Here is an 18,533-nt window from a genome sequence, read left to right on the forward strand (position 1 = left end):
TAAGGTTAGCATCATGACAACATTTGCAGCTAGGGCAGTTTCCCACTTTTTGATAATTTTAAACAACTTTGCCCCCTTCTGAAGTATTGCACCCTTTTTATCAAACCTAGGGCCCATCTTCAAAATTATACCTACTTTCAAGGTTCTGAGAATTGTTCTGTACCGTTGTGGCTGGTTCAGAGTGATGTTATACCTTTATGTACTAATATATGAGTTTAAAATGGAGCTGAGAGTAGAACAAAGGAACTGAGAATTCAGCAGAATAAATAGAAGGCAGATGTGTTGGCGGATTGATTCCTAGCCTAAATAGTAATAATAATAGTATATCTCGCCAAATCTCCGTTTCGGAGCAGTTATTATAGCACAAACACAGAATTGCCAGGAAGACGTCATGTGCAATATAGTACCACAGGCTAATTTTCACTTAGTTTGAAAAAGTTCAACCGATCTCTCTCGATTTCTATCAGGCCTTTTGCGTTGCCTGCGTGCTCACTCTCTTTGCGCTGTGGAGGAGGGCTTCTGCTGTTTTTGGTATTCAGGTTTTTCGTGTTCAACCATTTAAAATAAATATTGATTTCTGAATAAATAGCCGAGTTGTGCCTAATTTGAACAGGACGTCAATCTTTTTAGTTGTATTTGGACAAATAATCAAGTTCAAGGAAAGAAAACAACGCATCAAAGATCGCAGGAACATTAATACCAACAAATCTTGTGGTTATTTTTAATCATATTTCGAAGGATGCCTGCTATTTTGTCCGTCTTTGGAAAGCGAAATCCATGTTTTTTAATCCCGCAAACCAGAAAATTGCTGGGGATAATGTAAATTACAATTAACTTAGCCCTAGGCTTTCTTAGTCACAAAACTTTCATCTTGTAATACTTTGCCAATCTAAACGACAGTTTTTATGACATAAAAAACCTCCTTGATTTCCTAGATTTTTGTTCATTTCAGAATCAGCAACGTGCAAAGAGTGCTTTTTAGTGAAAGTACTATGAAGATACATTCATGTGTGTATTTAAGTATGCGTGACCTTGAATTCACCACAAAATGCCCAAAAATGATAGTTTTCACAATCAGTAAAAAGTTTACGTGCCAAAAAATTCTCTAGTCTCAATTTTTTGCATTCCTTTTTCTGCAGGTAAAAATAAAAACCCATACTACTACTGCCAAGAGGATATCCAAGGTTTCAACCGACTCAACTAATGACTTGTTTGATATGTTTTGGCCCCAAACATGCTCTCAACAATCTCTGAAGCCGTTCCCTACCCATCCATTTCCGGTTTACATTGGGGATGAAGCTACATGTAAATTCATTGGTCAAATTATATTTGCGCTCATCTTATTGGTCAAAATTATTCGCTGCCGGTGTCTGATCGCCAGTCAAAGGTTTCCATCTTTAGTTGAGGCTGTTCACAGTAAACGAGTACCTTCTCAGTAAAATGTTTATTGTACAGCCATAAGAGGGACTGACTACATAAAAAGGACACACTGGGATTTCACAATGAATGTTACTTGCTGTTTCTAAATATCGTTCATTTCTGACAGCTTTATTCGGAGAGATCAACTTGTAAACAAGATCGTTATTAGGCCCAGTAACTGTGGATATATTTGAAAATCTGTGGAAATGAGGCGAATTAAGCGAGCTTTGTCCATCACCAAAGCACCGAAAATCGAGGAATGTCTTGCTGATATCCATGAACACCACGAAGTTGAAGGGTGTACAGTTAACGGAACGGTGGAAAATGACGATCAACATATACAGTCAAATAACAATAAAGTCTCAGATGGTATGAGGTTTGCTTTCATTTTTGCTGTGATTAAAACCAAAATAGAAAGTTCTTGATAGAATTTTTTTTGCTGTATTATTTCAACCCTAGCAAAGTTCGTTAGGCAAGTATGATTCAACAAATCGAGCCAAATAGATAGACTCATTTCGTCCCTTTAAAATGTTTTCAGGTAATCAATATTATAAATTGTTCGACAACAGGTAAGATGGTTACTAACCTTATAGCAGTACTTTAATTATCTCTGAAACTAAGGATTTTCATTTGCGTAGCTTTATGTGCCCTTTTTACATTCTTAGGAGGGATTACATGTTTTGCCTTTATAACTCTATTTTATCTATTCGCAACTTGCGAAGTTACATTATTTGTCGAAGCATTTGCCAAACCACATTTATCCGGAAACCCCTGTGGTGAATGGAAACTCTTGGGAAATATTACATTTGATAAATACGGGATTGACCCGAAGCCAGCAGTTCTTAGTCATAAGTTGAATAGAGAATGTTTCCTGCGCAAGAAGATTGTCACAGTTAGCATGAAAAGGCCTTCATCCTTTACACTGTCACTTATCAAAATAATGGCGTGTTCCTTATTGCCATTCACTTTGCTAATTAGATTTGTTACTTGAAACAAACAAATTTGGTTGAAAATCAGCCAGTTTAGACTTGAATTTTATTTCCGATTTTTGACTAATGCTGGGTACTTGATAATGATTAGCATTGAATCAGAACGCAAGATTGTCGACACATAAAGCAGTGTGATTGTTTACACGAAATCAAAAAAGCTATGATTGAATCCCAGTGGCGTGAAATTCTGAAAATACCGGGCATAATTAAAAGTACTTCATATCGAGTATTGAATCAAATTGATATCCCCCATTTCGTCACGCACGGCATACTTGAGTATTTTTGTCAACTAAATTACTTCATTCCTTTAACTGGATTTATAAAATGGCTATTCTCAACATTATTCACTTTAGCTTCCAACTCTATAACCTTTACTGATTCATCACTGTTGAAATTTATGTAGACTATATGATTCCATATAATATATAAATGTATGTCTCATCTTATTTTCCTATGCAACTCTGCAAGTTTTAATTTTCTACTTTAATTTTATGATAAACTTTTATGTCAATTTTTTAATGATTTTATGAGAGCTTTCACCATTAGCAAAAGTTATGTTTATCATGAGAACAGGACCATCTTACTACAGTTTATTTTGATTTTATAAATAATGATTTAATACTAATCTGCATTTCCACAACAACTTTTTTCCTACTACGGCCCTATTTTATTAGCTGTCCACAAATACCAAATTGCATTGACTGAAGTCAAGTATTTTCATAACGCCTACTTTTTATCATAAGTTTTTATTTAACATTTATATCTTTATTGTGAAGGAATCTATGAATATGTTAGATATAGCCGAAAGTGTGATATTTCATGTTTAGAAGATAAATAGAAAGTTTAAAGAAGTTAAAGTTCCAGACCCTAGATCTATTTTGTTGAGACAACAAAGCTTAGGAGATTAAGATCTGAGACTGTAAGATCTTAAAACTAGAGATTCAAGAGTTACAAAATTAAGATCCTTTATTTTTCAGAGTTCATTAGGAAATTTAACCATCTCATGAAATAAAAATGGCAGCTTTGTTTAAATGCAAGTTTAAGAGATGTCCCTTTAAACTTTAAAAATGTCTCTTTGAGAAAAGTATTTGGGAAATTATCTTTACAGTGCCGTTGGAATGAAATTCATATTGGGAGGCTGCCCATTGTTTTCAGTCTTGTTCAGTACACTGTTATAAAGGAAACATACTACAGTTTGACAATTATTGGGGGGGGGGGCAGCAATATTTATATTTAAATTTTATATTTGAAACAAGGCATAGCACTGTGGCTCTCAAGATAAATGGTGTCATTTTGAAAAATAGTTCTTTCACAGTTAGATAGTATATCCAGCAACTCTTGATTGCTTCTCGCTTTGAATAATGCTGTTACAGTTTTTTCTGTTGGGTGAATGGGTCATATTGTGTCATCAAGCATATATATTTTTTTGCTGTCTTCATAAAAAAATGACATATCTAGATAAAGTTTCAGAATCAAGAATAAAGAAAAGCAAGGATTAAAATGATTTTTTTTTAAAAAAAAGTAGCAACACTGATGGAAGTAGGTACATTTCATAGATTGTTTCTAGTGCTGTCATAGAATTCTTCTCAAAACATTTTTATCCTCAGTTTGTGATTACAATCTGCATGTAAAGATCAGCCTGACAGAGATAGCCTTGTACCATAAAAGCTTCCCTGTTTAAGTATGGGTCTGCCTCACAGGCTATGACAAGCCTGTTGTTTTCTTTTTTCTGTGTAACAATATTTATCACTGTGTCCTTGTACTGATGAGCTTGCTGTTAAAGCACTTCTAAGCTTTTTTGCTGATCTTGTTGATATGTTGACCAATCTCAAAGAAAATTACTGCCCTTTGAAACCAAATTTGTCCTTATCCTTTGACTTTTATGTGCACCTGGTTGTCTTCTCATTTATTTTTGATGAAGAAACAAAATGAAATTCAAACAGATTTGAACTGATAATGATAAGAATTTGTTTAAAATGTGCAATTCATACCACCTGTAGTGTTGTCATTTGTTATCATTAGTTCTGATTCAAGGTCTTCATAAGTATTTTAGTTAGTTCAATGATGGGGAAAATCTGGTATGGATGTATTTATAATGCTTTGAAGTTCTGCCTTGGACATAAGATTTGAAATGGTACAGGCTGACTGTATGGTGATAGAAAACTAGCAGCATTTTTGTTGTTTTGTTAAACAGATTTGCAGTAGATGAAAAATTATATTAATTTGAAAATCTCAATTATCTAAGTGTTTGAGTTGAGTCATTTTCTATTCAAAGCTATAGTACATGTTTTTGTTATTTTCTCAAAAACATTTTCTTACTTTCGGATCTATATTGTGAAAACGTGAAATGTGAAATTTTCTTTAGGCATACGAAATTTCTTTTTACTTTGAAAGTCAATAAGTTTTTGAAAGGTTGTCCATATTTATTATGATTAAGAAAATACCAGTCAACATACTGTGGTGTCCTGTCATAAGATTTTGCACATTAAACCATAAGTACATTAAACCATAGTGTATAAAACGGTAATTAAACCATAAGAAAACCATATTTTTTCATTGCATATTTTTTCCAATGTAGAATGAAAACTTAATGTAAATAACAAAAATAAATGTCTCAGTATGAACATGAGATATTGAATACAGTACAGTTTAAAAATATTCATTAAAAGACCCACCATTGATAAAAATTCCAATCTATTTAGAACATTTTTTACAATCTAGTGAATTTGATTATGGCACGTTCAGTATATTTCATATTTTTTGAAGCAAACATACTTAATAAACCCCATCATATACGAAAAAAGCACCAGAATTTCAGCTTACGCTGCAAGACTTGAAAGTAATGTAAATTACGTAAGACTTACGCAAAAATTTTAATTTTGATAGGCATGTGCGAATCATACAATGCCAATCTTTATTTCACATTCCATTATTCTTTTCATTAAACTTTGTTAAACTAATCGTGCCAGATATTCCCAAGTAAAACTGATATTGCTCCTGTGCTGGCTCGTGAATTTTTCTTGGTGAAGATGCATCAACTTTTGTAATATTGTAAACATTTTTTGATGACGTCATAACAATTTATTTTTGTAATTTTTTTAATTCGGATAACATCTACTGAATAATATAAAAAAAGATAGCTGAATGCAAAATATGTGATCCTTTTCTGAACAATGCCATGTTGCTACCTTTGCAGAGTTAAATTCAAGCCTGCATCTGCACGTATACTATCCGTTTTTTGTGTGGCTGTGTATTATTTCCGAGTAAAGATTCGCGATTGAATAAGAACTCAGTTGTTATATGATTATACGATCCGGCCAGGAAGTTAATCTTTGCAAGGTTGCCATCGGGTTTCCATCGTTAATCATACTGAAATCGCTCACAGGAAGATGAAATATTGGCTGAATTATCATTTTCGGGCTAGGTTTTGTATGATAAGAGCAGTTGACATGTTCATCTCGTATGAGAACTCTATTTCACAACAATTCATCATTTCCTTGCGAGTGCGAAAATTTGCCGGATAAGCAAAGCTTTTTTCAAGGGGGTGTCATACCCCCACGCCCTCTATAGCGACGGCCCTGATTAAAGTCATAGAACAGGTGGGGATATTCAACCCCAATTTCACCTTACGTTAAATGATTGCATTACATAGCCCACCGAAAGACTTGGTACACTACACATTTTTTTATTATAAGAAATTGGTTTATAAGAAAATAGTACTAGGATAGCGAAGAATTTTAGAACATTTATCAAACGGTTCAAGAAAAACTAAGAAACTTTAAAATTCTATTTTGAAAGAAAGTGTCAATGATTAGTACCAATTTTTATTTAGAGACGGCTCCGAGGACTATGTAACTCTTGATGATACTGATGGTGTAGAGGCGATTGTTTTAACAAACTTTTTGCCCATGGTTGTATGTTTTTTAGTTTTGTTGATTTTTCTTTGGAAAAGATAGAATATTTTGAATTTTGATCTGCGTGGGTTTTTTTCGTGACAATCTGCCTTTATATCTTTCCAAAAATGCTCAACTTTAAAACAACAAGGCAATTTTAGGTCCCGAAACTAAGAAACCAACTAAGAAACTTTTATAGATAAAACAATAAAATTTGGGTGCCAGTTTAAGAAGCTTTGAGTTCTTAGTACTGATCCAAGTTTCTTATAACGTGTATACTGGGTGTTGCACAATTTGATGTCATAATTTTTGAATAATTGGGGGTTCCTTTGTCTTCAACCAGATTTCAGTAAATTTTGTTGGGAACTGTTTATTCTTGATCCATATCATTGTAAATTTAAGTCGCATTTATTCTGACTGTAAACATCTGGTCTTCAATAAAACTAACAGTCAAATGTCGTGATTTGCTATGAAATCCAGAACGAGTTTTAAGGAAGACATTATGAATAAATGTAGTTTAATCTGTGTTCTGTACTTGAAATAGGAAAGGGTTCCTTCATACCCAATTGCCACGCTTGCAAAATGTCAGTTAGGCCTACCAACACACGGAACCTTTTTTAACTTGTGGCAGTTTTGAAATGTCACGACAGGGAGTTTTGATTGTTTCTCAAGAAATAGTAAGTGTACATTCTCTTGGAATCATTAAAATGAGATACATATTTTGTGATATCCGAACTCAGACGAAATGGTCAATGGACCTCTTTTCTGTTTACCTGGAAAATAGGAAGGAGAACCGAACCAAAAAGGGCGATAATTCCTTTCTGACAATAGTGTATTTACCGAAAAGTAAAACTGTCCTTGCCAGGTCAAGCCCGCTATTTGTAAGGTCAAAACAAAAGAAAGAAAGTAAAAAAGAAGCAGCCGTATGTATTTGCTAATCGAAGCTGGTTTGATATCATGTTCTCAACTATCATAAAAGAGCTGAGATTTGATTTTGGTCCCTGAACTATCTTTGGGAAACGGCAGTTGTTCTCGGGACTTTCTCGCTCATCGAAACATATTTAGGTTCCAATTCCACCATTTTATGTCGAAAACGTTTTATCCTTTGATATTCAAGTATTGCTTTATTCAGTTTGAAACTGTCGTGATCAGCATTACTTCTGTGACAGTTTAAAATATAAAAACTACCGTGTTCAATACCTTTGTTCCAGCCCGGTCTAACAATCTCCTCTTGATTATTCTGCAGCCATTTTATGGATTGACGATACTCAAGGATTGAATTATATGTTAATGTGATTTGCTATACCAATTGGCTATAAAACAAACTAGAAGAATTAAGTTTTGCTTTTTTTGCTGCATTTCACAGTTAGTTCGTTAGTTACAAAGCTTAAAATCTCAGGCAGATTTTTCGGAAATGATCCACTATTTTATCCTTTTCGTAAATTTTTCATGTTAATCGAATTTATGAGCTTTCCTGTTATCCATGAGGCTCTGTGAATTACAAAAAAAAGAAATCAGTTTAGAATATGAGGTGAAAATGGCAAATCTTGTAGGTGGGGAACAGATTATTAGATTAATAGTTCTGAACAGTTTCGTGGTCTAATGAAGTTACTGTTTAGACCGCATTTGCAGCTGCAAGCGTATTGCGAAATAATCTTTCAAAATAGCTAAATCTTAATGTTGAAAAAATCTTGTATATTATCAGCGAAATTACAAGCTTGTTGTTAACTTTGTTTTGACTCCAAAAGTATCATGCTAAGTCCCTAATTTTGATATATTTTATAAACATTATCAAATTTTCAGCTTCTTTTGTCAATAATTTCTTTGCTTGGAAAATTGGAGGGGTTTCTGTTTCTAAAGCACTCTTTAATATATTTTGGCATGTTAGCGACTGTCCACGTCATTTTCTTCTGTCAACGGTTTTTATTTGGTACGATTATTGCCAGCAGCTGGACCTTATTCCAGGGGTGACAAGTGCAAACGCACGAAGGGCCAAAACTTGAAACGTGATTATAGTTGCGAGCCTAACAGAATGGGAATTTCTTGAACGGTTCGAAACGGACCATGTCGTAACAAATAGAATTTGCTTAGCCAAGACTGATAGACGTAACAAATAGAAAACATGACTGAGAAGTAACGAAAAAATAAATATGAAAAATAATTAAAAATGTTATTTAATATAGACTTCGTAATTATTCGTAAGCCACGTGTTATTGTACGTAGATGGGGCCGGATATGACCTTCGACTTTTAATTTGACACCCCTTATTTTGACTTGGTAAACAAGCTTCAAAAAGACATTGGCTTTTCTAAGGTACTTCTGCTCGGGGAAAAAAACCTTTTGCTTTGTTAGAAGGGGACTCTCTTCATTGTTCGTAAAAAGCATGTAACCAGAGTAGAAAGGAGCCATTTTTTTATTTCCTCTTCTCAATTCTTAAACAATTTAGTAGGATATAACAAGACCTATCGACTAAACCTTTGCTTCCATGAAATTATATAATAAATCAGGTTTGTTGTTGTTTGCGAATATTATCCTTCCTTTTATGCGGTTTGTCTCTGTTCATCGTTGACGTCAGAAGTTTTACCCATTCCATTTACTTTTTCCGGCTTATAAGATCAAAATGTATCGAAACCTGTCTTGTAGTCTGCGCCACAGACCATGCTAAGGCTTTTCGTCTTGGTATAACGAATAAACAGCGTCAGTGAATTTCCTGCCAGTGATCAAATTTCTGATAGAACTCTTAACCCATTTTTGGCTTTTTACATCCCTTTCTGATCTTTGATAACCATACCTTGAAAGAAAAAATTATTCGGCTAACCCAACTTCAGCCGACCAAATATTCAGGGGCGCAAAAAATTCCGTAGGATAAAACGTTTGTTTTTTTTTATTTTTTTTCGGTGATTTTGTCCGGCGATTTTGTCCGGCGATTTTGTCCGGCGATTTTTTTCAGGCGTCTTTCTGATCAATTTTGATTCTCTGCGATGAAGTTCATTATAAAAAGCAAAATAAAATATGATATTGTGCTGAGACATCAATTTCTTCTAAATATAAATGTATTGTCATTTTTATTGTTCTTCTTCTTAATCTTTATCTTAGTTTTATTCAAAATTCCTTCCTTGTGACAGCTAAATATTTTGTCATTTAGGCTCACTTTGTTTTTGACAATACAGTATTGTTTGTAGGAAGCTTTTTATTTAAGACCTGTAGTATTGTTTTGCCAGTTGAAGTCTGTTGATCACATCAAAACTAATTTTGTTGAAACAAAAATAATATACAAGAATAATTTTGAAGAAGCAAGACGAGTGTGCAAGACTAATTTTATACGAGCTTCTTTAATTCCAGGTGACTTCCTAGATCTCTTCTTTTGGCGTTAGCAATAACTGGAAACCTAGCTAGAATCTTTTTTACAAGCAATTTCTTATAAAGCTGAGTGTACTGTCTTTGTCTTACCGAAACATGTTTTGCCTTGTTCATGCCAAAACTTACCCAATCGTCGACAGCACTTCTTTGTAGTTAAATGTAATGCTAATTCACTATTTAATTTATTGTGTATTCAGTTATTGTCATAAGAATGCTACTTCTTAAAGTCTCGACAGCTCTTTTCAAGAATCCAAAGGAAACTGACCCGCAGTTCTTAAGTTATAGTTACGTTTATTAATATTATAGTTTATAGTAATTCTTTGCTTAAAAAAATGAATTCAAACACCAAGGTATCCAAATGAGAATATGTCTTCACATTCAGCACTAAATGATCTTGTCTGGAGGTGATGAAGATAAGAAAGATAAAACGAATCGAATCAAGACAAGCTTCAAGCTGAAACGTTTTTTTAATCTAGCAGTCTCAAAGTTCAATCTTCTTTCCTTATAAAAAACTATTAAAATTTATCATACGCAGAGGCTATTCATTTTTGTTACAGATGCATTGTTAATCTGCGCTGCAAATTTCTTTCAATTTTGATTTTGAATGGACAGTTGTTTATCGACTGCTGGCTTTGCTAAGCATTGGGGCTTCCATTTTTTGTGTAGAACTCAAACTTTGGTTATCCTCTGTGGTGAAACAAATGCATCTAGAATCTGCCAAGTTATCCATCGCTTGTGCAATATGTTGACCAATATGCATTTTCTTAGAGTCGAAAATGGTCGAAATTGGAAGAACCTGATGAGCTATGGCATACATTTGCTTGCTTCAGCCACAGCGGGGTTGTCTGAGCTTTTTAATATTGAGAGGAATTTCAGCTCGCCTGTAGAGACTATCGGCTTTCTGCTAAGTGAGTTTTTCTTTTGCGGTGAATAAATCTGCTTGTCAGTAGATTTCAAAGTTCCTACTCTTCAGGCGATAGCTTGCACAATTGTGTCACTATTTGGCTTAAATATAAGCACATAGCCCATGCTAAAACAGAAAAACAGCCGTATTTTGTGCTAACTAACAGGAGGGAAAATGGCTCTGATTGGTTCATCCATTCCTGCGTTCGAAACGCGTTCGAATAAATTCTGCTTAAAACAATTATTCTGGGTCTAGGAACTGCAGGATAAATTCATAGCAACATACATATTTTAAAATGGTAGCTTGTAACCAAGGCGTTCTCAGTTTGTTTCCCTGTGATAAATTTGCGCATGGCAAGTGCAATTTTCCCGCCTGCTGTGCTAACTAGCCAATGCGCTTGCCCTAGCTTCGTAATGAAACCAGGATCTAGAAAGATGGCAGTCCTTTAACTTGAAATGTGGCAGCCAAACAGACTCCCTGAAAATTCAGTGTGAGAAGTGATACCGCCAGTTGCAAATGCTCACATATGATGGTACTGACATTGGGGTCCATGTGTTGGACTTATTTTATGCTTTTCTTTGGTGTTTTTAAATAAGAGAACAAAAATTATTAAAGCCTTCCATTTAGGTATGTTAGGTGAAGGCGACAATCTTTAGCATTATGAACATGGATATGAGTAATTTTGGGGCTCATTGCACCCGCCGTACAAATTTTCAGTTAAAAAACTATGTTATTCTTTGTGTGGTCAGGGCAAGTTGAATATGTTGCAATTCGACAGAGATATTGCCGCTTAAGCACGGGCTTATTCCCCATCAAGGGATAACAGGGCATTTTTTAAGAATTTTCCACTGGTGGGGCATTTGAGAAAAAGGCATATAGATAAAGACGGAATTTACAGATAAACAGGCTTTCAAAAATATTCTACCTGTTCAATGAAGATTTCATCCACCAATATCTCAAATAAAGTAAAAAGTAAAAAAGTCACCGAATCATAAGGGCACTTGAGTGGTGGGGCAAACATGTTCCACTGGTGGGGCAATGAAAGGGGCTGGTGGGGAATTTCCCCATCACTTTATATGTTAAAAAATGCCCTGAGGGATAATATTTTAGAGTATACTAAGAGGTATTTATGGAATTTTTTTGTGTTATGGAAACAGAATCCAAAAATTCTTAAAAATAGATTACTGATAGCTTCTCTTTGCCACTCTATGAACCAACGTGATCAGATTTATGGAAGATCCTCTCGAACCTTTATATTTTAAAAGTAACGCGATCATTGAAGAAAAGTCCATGTATTTACTTGATTCATATTGTGCGAGCCAAGTTGGTCCCATCTCGTTATAGTGTATATATAACCTGTTATAGGTAACATATAGCAGCTCGGTTCACTGTATTAAGAGTGCTTGGCTATGTAATGGATGTTATGTCTGGCGAATGTTGCCTAAAGATCGAATGTGTGAAGTGTGAAACTCGGAGTAGCAACTTGGAACCGTCCTAATCTATACACCAAAACATTTGAGAGGTGTATGTTATCAAATGTCTTGTCTCGTCAAATTTAGGATAAAATATTAACATATTATTGCATTTGAATGCCCACTTTCGCCATAAAACCACAAATCGTGCCAGTTTTATCAAAGTATTTGTATTTATTGTGGAGGAGCATTGTTATCTGCCATTTTTAGACAGATGTTTTTGAACTGCGTTCCATAAAGCTTCATTCGTTGCTTGCATGGATATTTCTGGTACGCACCAAATGAATGGTTTTTGGCTGAAAACGGGTAGAAAAAATAAACTGGGAAGATATTAATTATTAAGTTGCATGATGTGCTGATAATTTACCTTCGAACGGAAAGAAAGAGAGTCTACGCACCACTGAGATATAGCATTATCGTCGGAAATCATATCGAAAGAAAGAGGGGAATATTTGTATTTTCGCTAATAGTTTTCTTTACTTAATCGGTGCCTAGTGAATTTGTACTCGAATTTTAAGGATATTCAGCGGCGTTGAGTATGTGAGAAGCCATTGAGCGGATCGTTAATGAATATCTTGCCAACAATAGGGATCTTCTAAGTTCTGCTATAGGTACACTTAAAACAAGTATAATGAAGATACATCAGCACGGAAAGGTAATCACCAAGCGTTTAAAAAGCTCACTCGTGCCATGAAACAAAAATTCAGAGAGAATCGAAAAATGCTTCCAGATTGTTGGATTAAAACACAGATAATGTACTGATTTTTAGTTGATTTTCTGAATGGTAGATTGGAAGTATGATTACTCTGTCATAAATATTTTCGGTGGTATAAACCTTTCCAGTATGTTTGATATGTAAGTATTGGTATGCAGATGTTTATTTGGTACAAATTTTAGACCCTAAAGAGTCTCTCAACTTCGTTTTGTAGACCCAACAAAGAGGACATTGAGTGTCGCCTCAAATGACTCTGGAAATGGCTCAGGGACAGAGCTGGATGGCCGACCATCCCCGATCAGACGGAGACCTTTTGACAAAGAAAGATTCGTAAGTGTCTAGCCTTTTTTTATTATGTCTATCATGCATGTTATTGCGTTACGTACCATATTGAGTATTGTGTAATCTCTTACGCTTCAAAGTTTCCCAGCAACCATCTTCACAAGGTCTAAGAAGATAATAATGAGAAGTTCTAAGAAGATAATAATGATTGTTGATTTGATCGTTGATAATAATGACAAGTATTCACCTTTTTGCAGAAATTCCTGTTGGTCAATCTTCGCCTCTGCCTAGATCGAAACCTCTTTTTAGATAAATTATCACTTTTCTTACAATTCTTGCTTCTGTTGTTTGTAATTCTTGAATAATCAGATACATCAACTTTCTTCCCAAAAAAATCCCTGATGATAGCATTAATCCATTGCGGAAAAGGGAGCTAAGAATTATTCGTTCCATTGAATGGTGCCTCATTTCTGCATCAGGATGTTAAGCAGGGGACTTTTCTGTCTTAAGTTAGTACGGTCAATGATCTGGGTCTTTGGCCTCTTTCCCATATTAGGCCTGTTGTCCTTTCTCTGCCTCTTTTATGTCTTGGGCCTCTTTTTCGTCTTGGGCCTCTTTTCTGTTTTAGGATCGAACCTGATAACATGCTCTGCTCTTCATGTCTTATCCTTAACTATACTATTTTCTGTTGTGCTCTTGTTCTCGCTTGTGCTGTTCCAATGCCCTTGTTTCCTTGCACTGCCAAATGATTGGGCCATATTCTCTCCGTATTACTTTGATTCTTTTACATATTGTCTTGACATCAGTTCTTTAATTCATTTTTTAACATTTCTGGTGATACAAAGTTTAGAAATAGAAGGAGAGAAATTTTATAAAAAATGATGAATCAAAGGACACCAATTTAGTTTAACCTTACTCTGAACTAGATAAAGCCTTGTTATTCCTAGGCCTGGAATCAGAAAGGGGGTGGCAAATAGGTTTTATGTCGACATAAATTTATACCACCAAAAACCTTTCAAGTATGTAAGAATTTCTAGAATGAGTTCATATTATAAATTTCTGCTTTACATTTATAAAGATAATCATCAATATTTAGACTGCCTGAGAATTCAAAGCTTTTTTTTCCAGGAAAAATTTCTCCTCTCGAAATTGTTTCAATTTAGGCCAACTTTCAGTTGCCTAAACCGATTCTCTAGAACGTTCCAATTATTGGATATTGATTGTATACAATGTGACAAAATCTTTGTTTTTCTTTATTTGACAGACGCTCTCTTTTGTCGTAATATTGTTGCGAATTGAAAGCGAAGAGTTTTTTCACTGCTAAAAATTGCTCGAACTCCGAAACGCTAGACTCAAATTTTTGAAAATATCTCGTTACTCCATTTTTTCAGATAATGTCAGTTTCTAATCTGGGTCAATCCAATTGGCTACCACCCATTAGAATGTTCTAAAAGCAAACGATGTGCAAAACAGGTTTTCGGGTTGCTTGTTTCCGGCATTTTGTCGTACGAATACTCGTTTTCTGGTTGCAGAGAGTCTATCCGCTCCATAATTCAATATTAATGTCTTTAAAACGGAGGGAGTATTCGTTCCCTGCAATGTGCTTTGACAGTTGGTCGTCCGATTAGTCACTGTTGGTTCATGGCTTTCACATCTTAGTGTTTTAAGTTCCATCAAGAAATGATCAAACTCAGCCAAATGACTATTTGCCCTGGGCTAAGGGTCAGTTTAACCCTGATTTCATACAATAAAACCTTTGGCTGACCTAAGTTTACCGTACGTTCACTTTTAGCTTGAGACGACAGACTTAATTTGAGTCTTTTCCTGCTGTGAGGACCTAATATTGTCTTTAAGGGCCTTCAGGGTTGATAGTTGGCCTAAGAACGTCAAGTGTGAAGTTTCTTACAATTCTTTTCCGTTAAACTTCAACAAGCAAGTGGCTAAAGACTTTTTGCTGGAGTGAATACCTCTGGCTGAATCCAGTATCGTTGTGTCAAGCACCCGTCGAACAACTGTTGTGTTTATGTTGACTGATATGATTTTTCATAACATCCTTCGTCACAGCAATTCGCGTTTATTTATCTAACAATTATCTTTTGGCGACATCATGATTTTGCCCTCCTTTCCAGGAACAAAGGATGAAACGAATGTCCCTCCCAGCCAACCTGAACATGCTCCCACAAATAGCGCAGCGACAGCAGCAACAATCACAGAAGCCCGTCAGTCCGTTCAATGGCCAGTCCCGAAGAGAAAGGAGAACATCGCTGGTAAGGGGCGATTTTTTATTGTATAAACCTATTTATTGTAAAAATTGATTGTATAAACCTCTTAAATTATTTGTCGCGTCTTGCATTTTCAAGTACGTTCGATGCAAGGTTTAATAACCGGACTCGGATTCAACGCCAAAATTCTGACCAGATGCAAATGTTTCTTTAAGTTAGTCCTCTTTGTTTGAATTCAATTGCAAGTTAAGGTAAGAAGTTTTAAAGGTTCATTGTCATTTAAGGAGGAAAGATTTACTCAAAAGGTTTTTGCTTCAAATCTTTTCCACTCATTTTGTAAAAGCACACTTTATGAGAATGCCGAGGCTCTGTCAAAAAATCGAGAACAGCATAAGAACATGCCTATCCAAGTGTTTTTGGAAATGTTCTCTCTGTTATCAAAACCAGAGCAAATTTATTAGCAAATTTATTAGCAAATTCATGTTTTGTAGGAGACCGTTTATTAAAGAAACGGGACAATCTTTTATCTTATTTCTGCTGTTAAGGCGAAAGCTGAAAGGAAAAGTGGGATAGCAAAATTATTCACTGTCTTACAGGGGCTATAATAAAAAAGTGCTAGGCCAACATTTTTCTTCTTGACAGTGATGCATCTCTTGTTATCCAGGGAATATTTTTTGCATTTGAATTTATGGTCCTGGTAAATCTCCGTTTTCTTTTGAAATAACAGCCAGAACTCTACAGGGCATTTTTCTGAGATTTCAGTAACGATGCTAGAAGCCTATATACCACAGACAGAATATGAAACAATTTCAAAAAGTGCCCACAACGGCTAGGTGAATAATAATTTTTGTAACGTTCTGAAGATTTAAATCAGTAGTTCGCAAACAGGACGAGTAGCTTTTCTATTCTTCCAGCGAGCAAGTTAATCAATCACCAGAGTTTTGTATGATCAGCGACCTTATATTCGTATTTCTCCCATAATTTCTGACATCTGCACACCCGCTGGCTGCCATATCTTTTATTGTTACAAACAGTACCGCAGATTTGTTCTGTTTGTTAACGTTTAAGTTCTTGAATTCTCTATACAGTAAAGATTTCTTTTCTCTCCCACATAATTTCTCATATGTTTTATTTGAATATTTGATTTCCCCTAACGAAACAAATATCAGGAATAGTTCTTATATGACGCAAGAACATTAGATATCTGGGAGCTTTCTAACACTAGCATACTCTCTGCAAAGGCGATTCTCTTCCTAAGATAGTTGAAATATCGATCTAGACAACGTAGTTGGTTAGTAGCTAGAAAGGTTATGTTGTTTTTTCACCCTGTTCTTCAGGCGAAAATACTTTTCTATTCTAGTTCATTAAAATAGAAAAAAACTTAACTATATATACCAACATGCAAATACTCTTCTAAACATTTTGTTCAGATTATTTACAGAAAAAATGACAATTCATGTTAGTTTTGCTAGCAGGGTTTTTAGTTGATGCTACTCTTTTCCAATTCTTATTTGGTTTCTCAGTTGTGTCCTCCAAACCGGTTTTGTTATTAGACCAGACCAGCAATTTCTAGTTTGTTTGCCGTTAGCCGTTGCCTGCTGTGTGAGTGTTTGAAGATAAACATCGATGCAAAAAATAACATTATATTGAGCTAAAATAATAACAGTTTTAGCAGTCGCTAAGATTGTTTTGAAATACAAAAAGATGTCACCTCACATCCAATGTTTTTGTAGATTCTACTGCTGTTGTGATATATATCTTACCTATTGTTTTTTAACAAACAGTCATTACGCCTGTCAAACAGTCATTAACAAACAGCCAAGACATTTTCCCTGGTTTCGCCAAACGATTTCCCTTGAAAGCCTAAAAGCCAGCCTTTTTTATCACAAAAGGGCGTGTTTATATATTTTTCCTTTTCCACTCCTTTGAAGTTGAAGCTACTCATTACATATTTGTTGTACCAAGGTCTTACAAGGGAATCGAAAAATGAAAAGCAGGGTTTCGAGAAATGATGCTTGTGTGAAGTACATGCGCAACTGCGATATCAATATTCTCTATATTCATGTTACGTTTATCATAAAAACAATGTCACATTCAATTATGTGATGTACAAGAACATGGAAGATTAACATTAGATACTGGTGGTAGACATTTTCTATTAACTGTAGATTCAGCAATGGTTTCTACTATCTCGTTTCACAAACGTAGCATGAATAGAATTGGGCTAACTGATAAGCACGGTATCGGAAAAAATGCAGAGGCCCGTTGGCAAAATCTTTGAAATGTCGCAATTTTAAAATATTAATGAATTTATAAGCTATTTAACATTAGTATAGTGGCTGCAATTTACGAAAATAGCAAGAAAACTGTGCAGAATTTGAAGTTTTCGACGGCAGCCTACACGCTAGCAGTGCTTTCGCTTCACGCACTGACCCACGCATAAGCTGGGACAGATGTTCAAATCTTCTTTCACATAAACGAACTCCATATCTTGAAGATCTAAAATCGAAAGAAAAACCATGGAGACAAAAGTGATACGCGCAGACCAAATTTATGCAAGGTAACATCTGCCAATAAGGTTTCAAAAATTTTGTCTAGTTTTTACTATTTTAGTATTGTTTTGCAGTTTTTGGCTATATTTCCATGTACTTACTACAAAGGTCAAACTACCTATTTCTTTGTATGTTAAAGAAGGAAGTTTATTTATGTTAAATAGCATATGCGATATTATATATTGAAGGGTATATTGTTGAGTAATTTCCTTGATAAAAATTGTTTCTGTTCAAAAGTTTGCTACATAGCTCTGTTGTAGCGCCCGTAAAGTGAGGCAGTATCGAAACAGAGGCTCACGGTGTAAGTCTAGTTAACACCCAACACGGATATTTATATTGATCATATATAAACCATTTTCTTAGAGAAGATGGGTGATGATTGTCTCAAAATATGTCTCCTCTTACTAAAGTAAAGTTAGACGCGGTTTTTACAAGTTTCCAAATTTCAATTGCTAACACTCACATGATTAATCGAAAAACCAGAATCCTTTTTATGACAAGGCAATTAAATAATTTTTATGACAATTAAATAAGTCAGTTTCAACATTTTACATTCCGGCTGCATGAAAGGCACCTTTGCAGCAATGTTACTGTTTTTTAAAAGTTTAGACCTTGAATTTCACCCCTCGTGAGCTCCATCACATACTAATTCGGTCACAGAAAATACTGGAAACCACAACGACAAAATCAATTTGCAAACACAGACAGGTCGAAATATGAGAAAA

At 34.9% G+C, this 18,533-nt stretch overlaps 1 protein-coding gene across 1 annotated transcript in view; it reads left to right on the forward strand.

The window, feature by feature from the left end:
- Positions 1 to 1,361: 1,361 nt before the first annotated feature.
- LOC135692943 (cyclin-dependent kinase 17) overlaps positions 1,362 to 18,533 on the forward strand; it is a 34,903-nt gene continuing 17,731 nt past the window's right edge. Inside the window, exons 1-3 of the mRNA XM_065211299.2 lie at positions 1,362 to 1,788; positions 12,967 to 13,082; positions 15,164 to 15,301. Coding sequence (XP_065067371.1) covers positions 1,626 to 1,788; positions 12,967 to 13,082; positions 15,164 to 15,301 — 417 coding nt within the window. The 5' untranslated portion in view covers positions 1,362 to 1,625. The remainder of the gene's footprint in view (positions 1,789 to 12,966; positions 13,083 to 15,163; positions 15,302 to 18,533) is intronic.

Source organism: Rhopilema esculentum, chromosome 3, assembly GCF_057945365.1.
Source record: "Rhopilema esculentum isolate cy_ngs chromosome 3, ASM5794536v1, whole genome shotgun sequence".
Classification (NCBI taxonomy): Eukaryota; Metazoa; Cnidaria; class Scyphozoa; order Rhizostomeae; family Rhizostomatidae; genus Rhopilema; species Rhopilema esculentum.